The sequence below is a fragment of the Triturus cristatus genome, chromosome 6, assembly GCF_964204655.1.
Source record: "Triturus cristatus chromosome 6, aTriCri1.1, whole genome shotgun sequence".
Classification (NCBI taxonomy): Eukaryota; Metazoa; Chordata; class Amphibia; order Caudata; family Salamandridae; genus Triturus; species Triturus cristatus.
This window is the reverse complement of record NC_140589.1, coordinates 973248191-973260781: the sequence shown is the minus strand read 5'-3', so window position 1 is coordinate 973260781 and position 12591 is coordinate 973248191. Positions and strand designations below refer to the sequence as shown.

Here is a 12591-nt window from a genome sequence, read left to right as displayed (position 1 = left end):
ACTTATGTTGTATGAAATAAACCTGCAGCAGTTCTTCACCCTTAATGAAAGTGTCAGTGTAATCTTTGGATGACGTCTGTGCATGCGTGTTGAGTGGAGCGGATGACGGTGTGGTCACTATGCATGTGGGAAGCATCCCGAGGGGTCCTACTTGAGAACCCCCACATGTCACTTGAGGTCAGGGTTTGCTCACCTGCCCCCTTTTTGTGAATTGATTTTCACGACGCAGGTACCATGTTCCTGAGGCCTGTAAACTTGAGGCAGGTCACTTTTCTCATTCACAAATTCTTCTCTCCGGAGTCTATTGTTATTTTTCTTCCCAGAGGTCTCTGCAGGTGGGGGGCTCTCCAGTCAGTCCTCTTGGATGGCTCTCCTCAATTCTTCGTTGGTTACAGGTGCCTATTGATGACTCCTCTAATTGAAGACCTAGGGTATGTGTGGTTACAGCCCTTGTAGAAGTCTGACATGACTTATTTTGTTATTCAAATGTGATGCTGAAAGGGAACAGCCTGTAGTACCATATTTTGCATTTATGTAGTTTGTCTGTTATTGGCTGAATTTGCTGCTGGCATCTTGCTGGTGTAAGCTGGAGCAACATATTAAAAGATCACAATATTGGTTGTCTGAGCCTTTCCCATTGCTACTTTATATAGTCTCTTAAATTTCACAGCTATGGAACTTTGCTACGAAATTATGAAAAAATAAATAAATAGACCTCAAGGAGGATTTTGACTCTTAGAAATATGTTTAACCAACCTCTCTAAATAAACACTGAGTTTCTAAAATTTAGGTTATATTATGTATGTATGGTATTTTATTTTCATCAATTACTGTTTGTTTAGGTCCTGTGCTTTAATGATTCGATAAAATATGGATGTGTCCTTAATATGTATTATTTTTTAAATCTGTAGAACATGTTGTTGAGGTGTACTTTTTAATTTTTTTATTCATAGTAGCCTCCCCTTTTCCGTTCAATTTGAAGCAAGAGTTGCTCTGGAAGCTTTTATGCTTAGCATATAATGATGAATAAAACAACAAATTATCTAGTCATCGCATTTATCACTAACATTAGTTCAAACGACAGACCATAAACCAATTCCTTTGGTCTGGAGTATTTATTTACTCAGTTTTTCATTATTTCAAAGCAAAATCATTTGCTTTCAACCAGTGGGATACACTCATTATATTTGAATTTCCTCTTAAGGAATAGCCACTAGTTCAAATAAGACTTTCCCTAGGAGTTTATATTTTGTTCCCTCTGGCAGCCACCTTCTAATTAATGTTTTGAGAGGTTAATGAACTACCATATAGGTTGCTCTTTCTTTGTTGAATTCATGACTGGTTTTTCTGAGTATATGTAATGTAATGTGCTTTTTGTGAATTCGTGTTTCACAATATGAGTTGATTGTCTGTTTAACAGTTAAAATATTTTTGTTCTGAATCTCAAAAAAAGCTAATGATTTTGCTTTGAAATAATGAAAAATTGAGTAAATAAATACTCCAGACCAAATGAATTGGTTTATGGTCTGACGTTGGAACTAATGTTATTGATAAATGTGATGACTAGATAATTTGTTGTTTTATATATCAGTCCCTTTCTAGTTGTCTTAACAGGGCCAACCCCTCTAGGTACAGCATATAATGATGACAGCGTTGGTTTGGCCTTTTTATGAAAAGGGGTTTGTTTTTGTGGTTTTCCTTTCAGATTGATGTTTTTTTTATATGATAAGCCTGTAGAAGTGTCCCCTTTTCTAAGATGGCGCACACCTCTCAGGTTTGTTTTGCATTACTTTTACATTTATGGAGAGGGGCCATTAAATTGAACATGTCCCATCTCTCCACCTCTGCAAGCATACAAACAAAAAATTGTTAGGTATAATGATGAGGGTAGTATTGGTTGCCCATGTATGGGGAGGTGCCCCTTAATCACCGATAATTCCATTTAAACTCACCAGTCCAAGATGGCGGGTGTTTTGTTACACGATCTTGTGACCACACCGCCTTTATTGAAGTAGGAAGGTTATCACACTAGAGTTTCATTTATGGAGTACAGCTGGAGAGCTGAACTTCAGAGGTGCATTCTGTTCTCCACACAGCGTTTAGAGTCTAAATGGCCTTTACCACAAAGAGAGAGGCTTTTTTCTGTGGCTCACACTTTGTGAAAGAACTGCCTTTTGGGGAATGTGACTTTGGAGTAAATGTACAGTATGGGATGTTTTTCTCCCTCTCCAATGGCCTGTCGTTATAAGCTATTAACACAATTATTACCCATCCTGTTACTATTATATACACAACTAGAAGTGAAGATATATACAACAAGCATTGGCAAAGCCTATTGGTCTTGCTTTTGGGACCTATTGCTTTTGCTAATGCTAATACCTTTTGGCGAAGCTGTACAGCATGAGCAAGATGCTGTGCAGTATGCATTAGAGTAAAAAATAAGGAGAAAAGGTGCAATGGCACAAAATGATATAGGCGTAGCTTGTGTATTTTGCTGGGTCAGTTAATGAGAAAATAAAGAAGTGGCACAAAAACACTTTTTTTGTAAGCGTAGGTGCTGGCAACAGTTTGCTGCCTGGTTACCTTTGCCCATCATTTTTTTTTTTTAACTGTGGGCAACAGAGGAGTGGGAGGGGAGGGGAAAAGCATCACACAAGAGAGAGCAATACAGGAAGCAGGGGAGAAGTACAAAAGTAAGAATGCAACAGAACATACAAGAGAGGCAGGCAATTTGGTGGGAAATAGGCACACAAGACCGAGCTTGCAACACAAGGGAGATAACAACACAGAGCACAAGTGGTGGCAGTATTTGGCAGGAAGAGTGGTACACAAAGGAGAGGCCTGAAAACCCCCTTCACTTTCATGAAGTGCTTAAGCAGAAATAAAAAAAACAGCAGAAAGAACAATAGAAGCTAGATAATCAGAGAGATGGTAAAAAGGTGATTCTCCAAGGAAGAGGCAACCATGTAATGGACATGCTGGGGCATGGAAAGCACTTGAAGTAAGATGCAAGGAAATGAGAATGGCAATCAAGCCAATCAATGGTAAGGAATAGGCGGGCTGTAATCCCCTGTTAATTCTTGGTTAAGTTCACAATAGGTCTTTTGCAACCAGAGGGCTTGTGCTGTCTGATAGTCTCAACCTAACAACGGTAGGCAGGAAGGAAACAAAAATGATAAATGCTACTAGCTAAACTTGAGGATTGAAGAAGTGATGAGAGCAAAAGCGACTGTTTTCATGGCTGCTAGTGGGAGAAAGTAAAAAAACTTTCTCAAAGACTTAATTGAGTTGAAGCACATTCCTGCCACTGCAAGAGCTTGAGGGTGGAAAGAAAAGACTGTCAAATTATACTCCTAAATTTCTTACAACTTCTACTGTGACGGGGATTGGGGCATGGGATTTTGCCAGAATTTGGTTGGAGAGAAAAGGTTTGATTTGCCAAATAGCAGGATCTATGTTTTATCTGTGTTGCATTTTAGATAGTTTGACTGCATCCACAGGATGACTTCGGTGAGGCAGTTTTTGTAGTTTAGTTCTGAGCCCAGGGACCTTTTGTCCAGCAACAGAATCAGCTCTGTATCATCAGCGTATGATGTAGTGACAAATCCAAAAATAGCTATCAGGGAGATTAAGGAGGCCATGTATATATTGAATAGTGCAGGACTGAGAGATGAGCCCTGCGGAGATCCTGATGGTACTGATATTTCTGTTGAGGTTAAAGGTCCAATTGTGACCGCTTGCCTACGACTGGTTAAAAACAGATTTAATCCAGGCCAGGGCTTTGTGAGAAATGCCACAGTCCTTGATTCGTTGAAGTAGTAGAGAATGTGAAATGATGTCAAATGGGGCGGAGAGGTCAAGCAAAATCAACACCACATGAGAGATAACGCCCCTTTAGTCAGGGAGAAAAACATTATTTTTGTGGTTTGTTATAAATCTAACCAATAGTTATTGAGATTTTTACTTGTGAAAAAGGTGTTGGGTTTGCTTGGTTTGTTTAAAATGTTGATATATTCTATCATTTGAAAGTACGAGCAAAGAACACTGTTGCTCTTTCCATCACATTTCAATTTGATTTAATTGGCTGATGAGAAAAATGAATTGGTAGTCTCAAAACTCACAGATTCCAAACAATTAAAAGAAAAGGACACCATTTTGAATATGGAAACTGGTATTATTTTCCTGAAACTATGAGTTTTAGTAGATTAGTAAATTTCTCAAAGAAACTCAAATAGGGCCTCTGGTTGGGTGCTTGGGCAAGGTAGGTGGGGTCAAATGAATAGCCACCAGTCCAAACTTAGGCAATGTCTGGGAGGGGCAAGTTTTCCCCCTCAACATTAGGCAATGAGTGAGGGGTTTAGGGAATATTCTGCCCCCTGCACTTCAACACCGCAGGCGTAGGGGCAAATTCGCCCCTTTGGGCAGAGCAAGGGACGGTACAGTGCATCCACAGGGCTGCTGTAGATTGATTACAAAAACGAAAAGCATACCTTTATTACTGCTTTTTCCCTTTCTTTTATCCCCAGCCCTCTGGCATGATCACATTTCTGCTTAATATGCAAGGCACCTGGCTGCCTTCTAACATGAATGAATAAACATTTGGAAGTCCTCTCCCAGAAAGGGGGAGTACACAAAAAACGCCCTCTTCCTGCAACAGCGTTTGTACATAACAAACAAGACCAAGGTGGAACACAGCAATCATAGATCGGCGTGAGGAAGGAGGTAACCTAATATATTGAGGATTACCCTTCCCTAGGTTAGGGGAGTTGTTCTTCATTTTTTTTATTTATTGTAGGAGGCAGAAAGGTGCATGTCTCGTGTGGAGGGGTTCCCTCGCGATGCACAGGAAGGGGACGAGGAAGAGTGGGGCTGGGTATGATAAAGATTACTGGTAAATAACCCAGGTATTATGCACTATGGCTAGATACAACCCCAAATGCTTCAAGTAGTCTAAAAGTAAGAACTGGAGAGTGGGTAGGGCTGTTTTGGTATTGTGCAACAGTGGGAAGAATAGATAGCTCATTAAACATTGTATTTTCCCTTTTTCTGCTGTCAAGATGCTAATTCTAAGAAGAAACAGTGGTTGGTAGAAGAAATCATGCAACTGAAGAGGAGGAAGGAACTTTCAGACACACAGATCTCTCAAAAGGATATGGAGATACTGCATGCAAAGCAAGAGCTAGAGCGTGAGCTAACACGTCTAAACAGTAGTGATCACAAAAACTTTACTCTGCAGTCAAAGGTAAGGTGTTTATAATGCTTTCTCTTTAATTAATATTTTAGTAGGAAATATTTGACTTTTTAATCCCATTAAGCCTTTTACTAAGAAGCGTTATTGTTTCATTGTAAACATTTAAAGTGGATTTATGGATCTTTAATCATCTACACTTTATTGCGCCTAGAAGTTTTGATATCATTTTGATACCTTAGATGTGTGAGCATTCCCCTAGTGTCATTTGACTTATGTACTGTTATTAGCTCACTGATTGTTAGTCCAAAAGTTATCGAAGTGATCCTGACCCTCCATAAGCCACAAGGCTAATTTATGCTTAACATGGGCTCCACCAATATTCTTTCCAAGCCTCCAAAATGTAAGTACCTTTTCAAACAGCGTTGTGTAGTTTTTGTGGGCTCTGTAGTGTGGTAAGAACTAAAAAAAGTAATTGTTTTGCATATTGGATACGTTTATGAATCTTTCAAGGAGAAGCAAGAGTCTCACATAAAAACCACCAACAACTCTATTGCTGGGAAAAACAACCATGACTTATCCATAACATGCAATAAGAAAGAAATTGTTGCTAAAGGGGTTGATGAGGCGATGTAGTCTGATCATTCATATTCAGTTTTGTAAGACCTCCGTTTTAATCCTAACCTCTCTCATTGGCCAAATTGTGTGATCCAGTGCAATTCAGTTTCCCTGTGGGTGTCCATGTTAATTTCTCTTCAAAATGTATAAGCACCTAGAAACAGACTAATCCCCAGTATATAAAATTGTACACGTATGAGTGACATGACTGTGCAAGTGCCTTAAACTGAGACCTCAAGCAACAAACATAAAACTGTGTTTAGGCCGGGTTTCGCAGCTTGATACCTTGATATCAGTCCAGGGACCTTTAGGGGTACGTGTGGAGTTTGACATCACAGCCACTGTTGGATGGAACGTCAGAGAAACGCCATAGAAGCTGCGGCATGTAGGGGAAGGTGTATTGTTTGGTTCCCGGTATCTGGTTGTTAGAATTATACAGGACGTCCCACACAGAAGTCTGCTCCTTTGGCAAGGTAATAGTTCTGAGTTAAGTCAGGTCATGGGCAGGTTCAGGCACTTGTTGTAGAGACATGCAGTTATCAGTAGTTAACTGAAGGGTGGCCAGTGTCATGCCCACCCGTAGACAGCATTTCGTGAGCAGGGCTCTTGAATTCACCGCTTGGTCTGCTGTCTGGTTACTAGAAATTTCAGAATACAGCTCCTGGATGCTGCTGGTGCATTGGCTGTTGAGATACATCAGCCGCGAAGGCTGTCCCTTACTCATTTCTGTGACTCTGTGGTGCCACAAAGTGCTGGTCCATACATTTCCAGCCCGCTCTTGTGAGAGATCGTAGACCACCTTTTGGAAGGAGGGAGATACTATGGCAGTCATTGTAAGCCTGTGTTGCCTTTCAAGATATGCCCCTGAAATCTGCTGTCATACATTGTAGCAGATTACTGTACCTCCCAGTAGTATGATGGATTCTGTTCTATTCAGTGTAACTTCCTGCTGTCCTATATTTCCTGTCTGTCTGTAAACCATTTTCAGAATAACTAAGAGCTTTCGTTTGAAACAAGTTTACTTCAACATCAGTTTGTACTGTGAACTGTGATCTTATGCTACTTTCAGCACCCGTGGCGTTCCTGAAGGACTGGTGGTTTTAACCAATAACTGTATATTAACCCCTTCCCCGCTCATGACGGAACCACTCCGTCATGAGCCACGGGTGCGCTGTGCTCATGACGGAGTGGTTCCGTCATGCTGCGGCCGTTGGCGGCCGCTCCGCCCACGCGGCGCTAATTCCCCGCCTGTGCGGGCGATTAGTGCAGTGGGCGGAGACGTGACGGAACCACTCCGTCATGAGCACAGCTCACCCGTGACTCGTGACGGAGTGGTTCCGTCACGAGCACAGCGCCACCGCAACTGCCCCCAAACCCCCCCAGCGCCGCGGCGGAATTCCTGCCGCGGCGAAGGGGTTAAGCTCTTAAGACAATAACGTTAATGTTTCTATTTTTTAACAGCTTTATCTGTATTTATAATTCCACATAGATAGATGTATAGCAAATCAAACCGTACATATATGACATCTACGTCTTTATGCAACACATTTTTTTCATTACTTGAGAAAATCTAAACTCAAACAGTTGGGTGTTCTAATAACAGATCAGGTTTTGTTGTTAACATGTGAGGTCGATGCCAATGATATCTCACCCATCCCTGTTCGTTGGAGTATGGCGTGCATGCTTGTTGGCCCTCTCCTATGTCTCCTTCTCGTTTTATGAGCGTTTAAAATGGTAAACAGACCTTTTGGAATTTGAGCAAATTCTCATAGCCTCTAGTTTGTCCTTGGGTGGACCACCACAACTGCGCTCTGGACAGTCTGGCGACCAAGGGAAGAGGATGTGGTCCGTCGGCTAGACTGCCGACTTTGGTGCTGGAAACCAGGGTTCGAGCCCCGGGGTCGCATCCACATCCTGTGATTCGTGGCAAATCACTTAATCTCCCCGTGCCTGAATGTGTAATGTAAATACGGTGCTCATGTACAGTCCAATACCTTCGGGTCGAGTTCGCGCCAAATAAATATGCAAAAAAAAAAAAAAAAGAGAGATCAAGAGTGTGAGTAGTTCCTCCATAGGTGATGTGAGAAGATACACATAATCTTCTCCTGGGACTTCTAGTAATGGTATCGTAAGTTCCAGGGGGAGCTGAACTACAGGGATATCACATATATTTGCCACAGTTTATCCCCAGAATCTGTGTATGAGATGGCAGGACTACCACGTGAGGAAAGTGTTCTGTATTGTCTTTATTTCCCCCATGTCTAGAAATGCCGGAAGTACTCTTCCCCAAATGCAAAAATGAGCTTTTCTCCACCCTTATGATTTAAAACATGCCAACAGTTCCCTGCATCTACTAGGATTTGTATTTTAAAATACACTTAGGAGCCCAGGGGGGAATTCAGTGTTAGCGGTGATCGTAGCAGAACTCATGTGATTTTCATTACATGACTAGTAGTTTCTTTTTTCAGTCAGGTTAGTTTATAAATAGTTTAGAGTATTTCTTGCGCGATTTAAGACGAGGACTTTTGAATTTTGAGTGCTAATAATGAACGTGAAGTTGACCTTTATTAGCTTCTTAACAATGGATTTTCTATACCTAAGGTCACAGTAAATGAGCTAGGTATTTTCATTCAATTAACAAGACACAACCGGCTGGTGTGAAAACTGTACTATATTTAACACTGATTGATTGTTACTTCCTTTCACTTGGCTACAGAGAGCTCTGATGTGTTTGAATAGAAGGGCTAATGCCCTTTCCTGGAGACACAGAGCGAATTCAGATCAGCATTGTAACCTCTGCCCCCTCATGGATAGTCCTGCTCCACCTGTCTTGAGCACTGCTCCAAGATGGCATTTGTGAGAGGTTTTTTTCTGTTTTTAAGTTGCCTTTATTAGCTTTCACCATATTACATGCTCATTCTTACATGCATTATTACTTCAGTAGTATCTTGTGTGCAAACCTAGAAAAACAATAAGGTTTTTATGAAACTTGAGGTTATAACGAAAGAACTACAAAAGAAGGAAGAAAAAAACCAGAGCGTAGAGAAAACATCATAACAGGTAACGTGCAGTGAAGTTGCACATACTCGAGCTAATGAGTGATTAAGGCACGTCAACTAGAGTTATTACCAACTAGGACAAAGTGCAGTCTCAGCAGGCAAGAGGAGCATAACTCCTGACCTTCTAGCATGGCATCTGTGTGTCTCTCCCCCAACTGGTTCTCATGGGGCATAACGGTGACAGCACCACTGGCTGTAGAGTTGCCCATCCCAGTCCTGGGGGACAACTGGATTCAAATTTATTTTTCCATCCTTGCAGGGCATCAGGTGGCTTCTCTATCCAGCTAGTCTCCTCCAGGTATCAGATCTCCTGAACTGTCTCTAACTTGTGCAACCCTCCTGCACAGCATTCTAGGACAATACAAAATGGAGACTTCAAGTTTTCTCCAGGAAGAGTTCCTCTGAGGGCCTCAGCTTTACCTCTAGCTGACACAGCAGCCTGATTCCTTCCCACCAAAACCTTAAAGGTGAGGCCCTTCTGTTTTGCGTCGAGAAGTCTGGCCACCCTCTGTTGTTCCAATGTGTCTGGGCTGTCTCAGTGTGACAAGCTAATTATCAGATGCAGATTTCCTCTGCACCCTTTCTTTCCCAGGAACTGAGTCAATCACTTTTAATTGCCTTTTTTTATGGGTAGGCCTTTGCTCCCTCTGTTGGAAAGCGCAGAAATTAACTTGGCCCAGTAGGTGGACACAATCCTCTATTCTGATCCTTAGAACTATGCCATATCTTGAGGTCCCATAATATGTGAATGTAGTCTGTTTTACCCCAATTCGATATTTTGCTAGATTATGTATGCCTAAGTAGTGTGAAACAGTACTTAAGGACAGATTTTGTATATATACATATATATATATATATATATATATATATATATATATATATATATATATATATATATATATATATATATATATATATATATATATATTCACTTAAAAAACCATAGGTTTCACACATGTTATAGTTAGCTGGACATTTCACTCGTAAAAAAACAATGAAATTCCCCCGTTATAGTTAGTGCAGGCAACTATAACTCACGCGACCGCAATCCTCTGCTGATGACGTCAGATATTACATCACTGATGACATATGTGTCTTTATGAAAAATAAATATTTGTAATATATGTATAGCTAAAGATTAATGGAAGAAGACATGGGTAAATAAGTGTCTAAATACAGTGATGTAATATCTGACGTCATCAGCAGAGGATTGCGGTCGCGTGAGTTATAGTTGCCTGCACTAACTATAACGGGGGAATTTCATTGGTTTTTTACGAGTGAAATGTCCAGCTAACTATAACATGTGTGAAACCTATGGTTTTTTAAGTGAATTTGCAAGGTTTTTTTAAATGCTAATTCGTAACTATAACGTGTGTGAAACCTATGTTTTTTTCAGTGAATATATAAACATATAAATATAAACTGCATATCTATATAAATATAAATTCATGCAAACATATACATATATGCATACATATGCATGGTATGTACATGAAAGTTTGAAAAACTCTATTACAAGCAAAGCTAAAAAGCCACCTATTTACAAACAGAATTGCTTTAACTTAAACAAGGGCGAGACCTGTTGCATTTTCAATGCTTGTTTACTTTGATTCCATCAAGAAGGCATTCAGATGTGTCCCACATTTTCCATAAATTCTGAATGGTAGCACTCTAGTTGCTCATTAGATCACTGTAGTAAAGCTACTGCTCACCAGGGAAGTCTGCTGCTGGTATTGAAAGTGCATGTTTCAGTCTGCATGTCAGAATTTTTTAATGAAATAGAAGAGGATTTGATAAGTCACTCAAAATGTGCCCTAATTTTTCTTTTTTCCTCACTAATCATAATTTCTATGGCAAAATGAACCTCCTCATTGTGTTCCTTTTAAATTAAACTACTCACTCTCTACTACTCACTCGATACTACTTTCTACTACTCACTCTCAACTACTCACTTTCTACTACTCTCTACTACTCTACTACTCTCTACTACTCACTCTCTACTACTCACTCTCTACTACTCTCTACTACTCTCTACCACTCACTCTCTACTACTCTACTACTCAGTCTCTACTACTCTCTACTACTCTCTCTCTACTACTCTCTCTCTACTACTCTCTCTCTACTACTCTCTCTACTACTCACTCTCTACTACTCTCTACTACTCTCTACTACTCACTCTACTACTCTCTCTACTACTCACTCTACTACTCACTCTACTACTCTCTACCACTCACTCTCTACTACTCTCTCTCTCTACTATTCACTCTCTACTACTCACTCTACTACTCTCTACTACTCTCTACTACTCTCTACTACTCTCTCTGCTACTCACTTTCTACTACTCTCTACTACTCACTCTCTACTACTCACTCTCTACTACTCTACTACTCTCTACTACTCTCTCTACTGCTCACTCTACTACTCACTCTCTACTACTCACCCTCTACTACTCTCTCTCTACCACTCACTCTCTACTACTCTACTACTCACTCTCTACTACTCTCTACTACTCACTCTCTACTACTCTCTACTACTCACTCTACTACTCATTCTCTACTACTCATTCTCTACTACTCTCTCTCTGCTACTCAGTCTACACTACTCACTCTCTACTACTCTCTACTACTCACTCTCTAATACTCACTCTCTACTACTCCCTCTACTACTCACTCTCTACTACTCTCTACTACTCCCTCTACTACTCACTCTCTACTACTCTCTACTTCTCACTCGCTACTACTCTCTACTACTCACTCTCTACTACTCACTACTACTCTCTCCTACTCACTCTCTGCTACTCTCTCTACTACTCTCTACTACTCTCTCTACTACTCTCTCTCTCTACTCTCTACTCTCTATTACTCATCCTCTACTCTCTACCTCTCTACCTTTCTCTACCTCTCTCTCTACTACTCTCTACCTCTCTACCTCTACGTCTCTACCTCTACATCTCTACCTCTCTACCTCTCTCTACACATACACATATGCACATATATGCATTTATATATATTTGCGATTTGTTTACGAACCGGACTCGACCGACACTTCCTGACGCACTCGTCTCACAGGTTCTGACTCACTTGGGCTACTCACCCTTGTGTAACTCGTCCAATTGGTGACCATTATTGGTTTCTTTTCCCGTACAGCCGGGACGGAATTATAACCGGCGGAGAGATTCACCTACTGTTTACGTTGCGCCTGATGCCCTGAAGAAGTCGTGGGTCTTACACCCGGACGAAACACGTGTTGGCTGGGCAACGGAATCATATTAAACAAAGAAAAAGAATCGTGTCGGATCTCTGTAATTTGTGTCTACACTACTGTTCTTGCCATTACTTTCTGTATTGACACAGTACTTACTCATAACGTGTGCATGGACATTCTTTGTTGCATTTATATATATGTATGTGTATATATATGTATATACATACATATATAAACATATATATAATCTGCATATCTATATAAATACAAATATAAATGCATGCATACATATACAGATATGCATCTTATTTACATGAAATTTTGAAAAACACTAATAAAAGCAAAGCTAAAAAGCCACCTAATTACAAACAGAATTGCTTTAACTTAAACGAGGGCGAGACCTATTGCATTTTCAATGCTTGTTTACTTTGGTTCCATCAAGAAGGCATTCAGATGTGACACATTTGCCATAAATTCTGAATGGTAGCACTCTAGTTCCTCATTAGATCACTGTAGTAAAGC

At 40.5% G+C, this 12591-nt stretch overlaps 1 protein-coding gene across 1 annotated transcript in view; it reads left to right on the top strand.

Annotated features, from left to right (window-relative positions):
* LOC146820871 (uncharacterized) overlaps nucleotides 1–12591 on the top strand; it is a 589956-nt gene that overhangs the window by 142514 nt on the left and 434851 nt on the right. The window contains exon 5 of the mRNA XM_085611692.1: nucleotides 5058–5242. Within this exon, the coding sequence (XP_085467818.1) occupies nucleotides 5058–5242 (185 nt within the window). The remainder of the gene's footprint in view (nucleotides 1–5057; nucleotides 5243–12591) is intronic.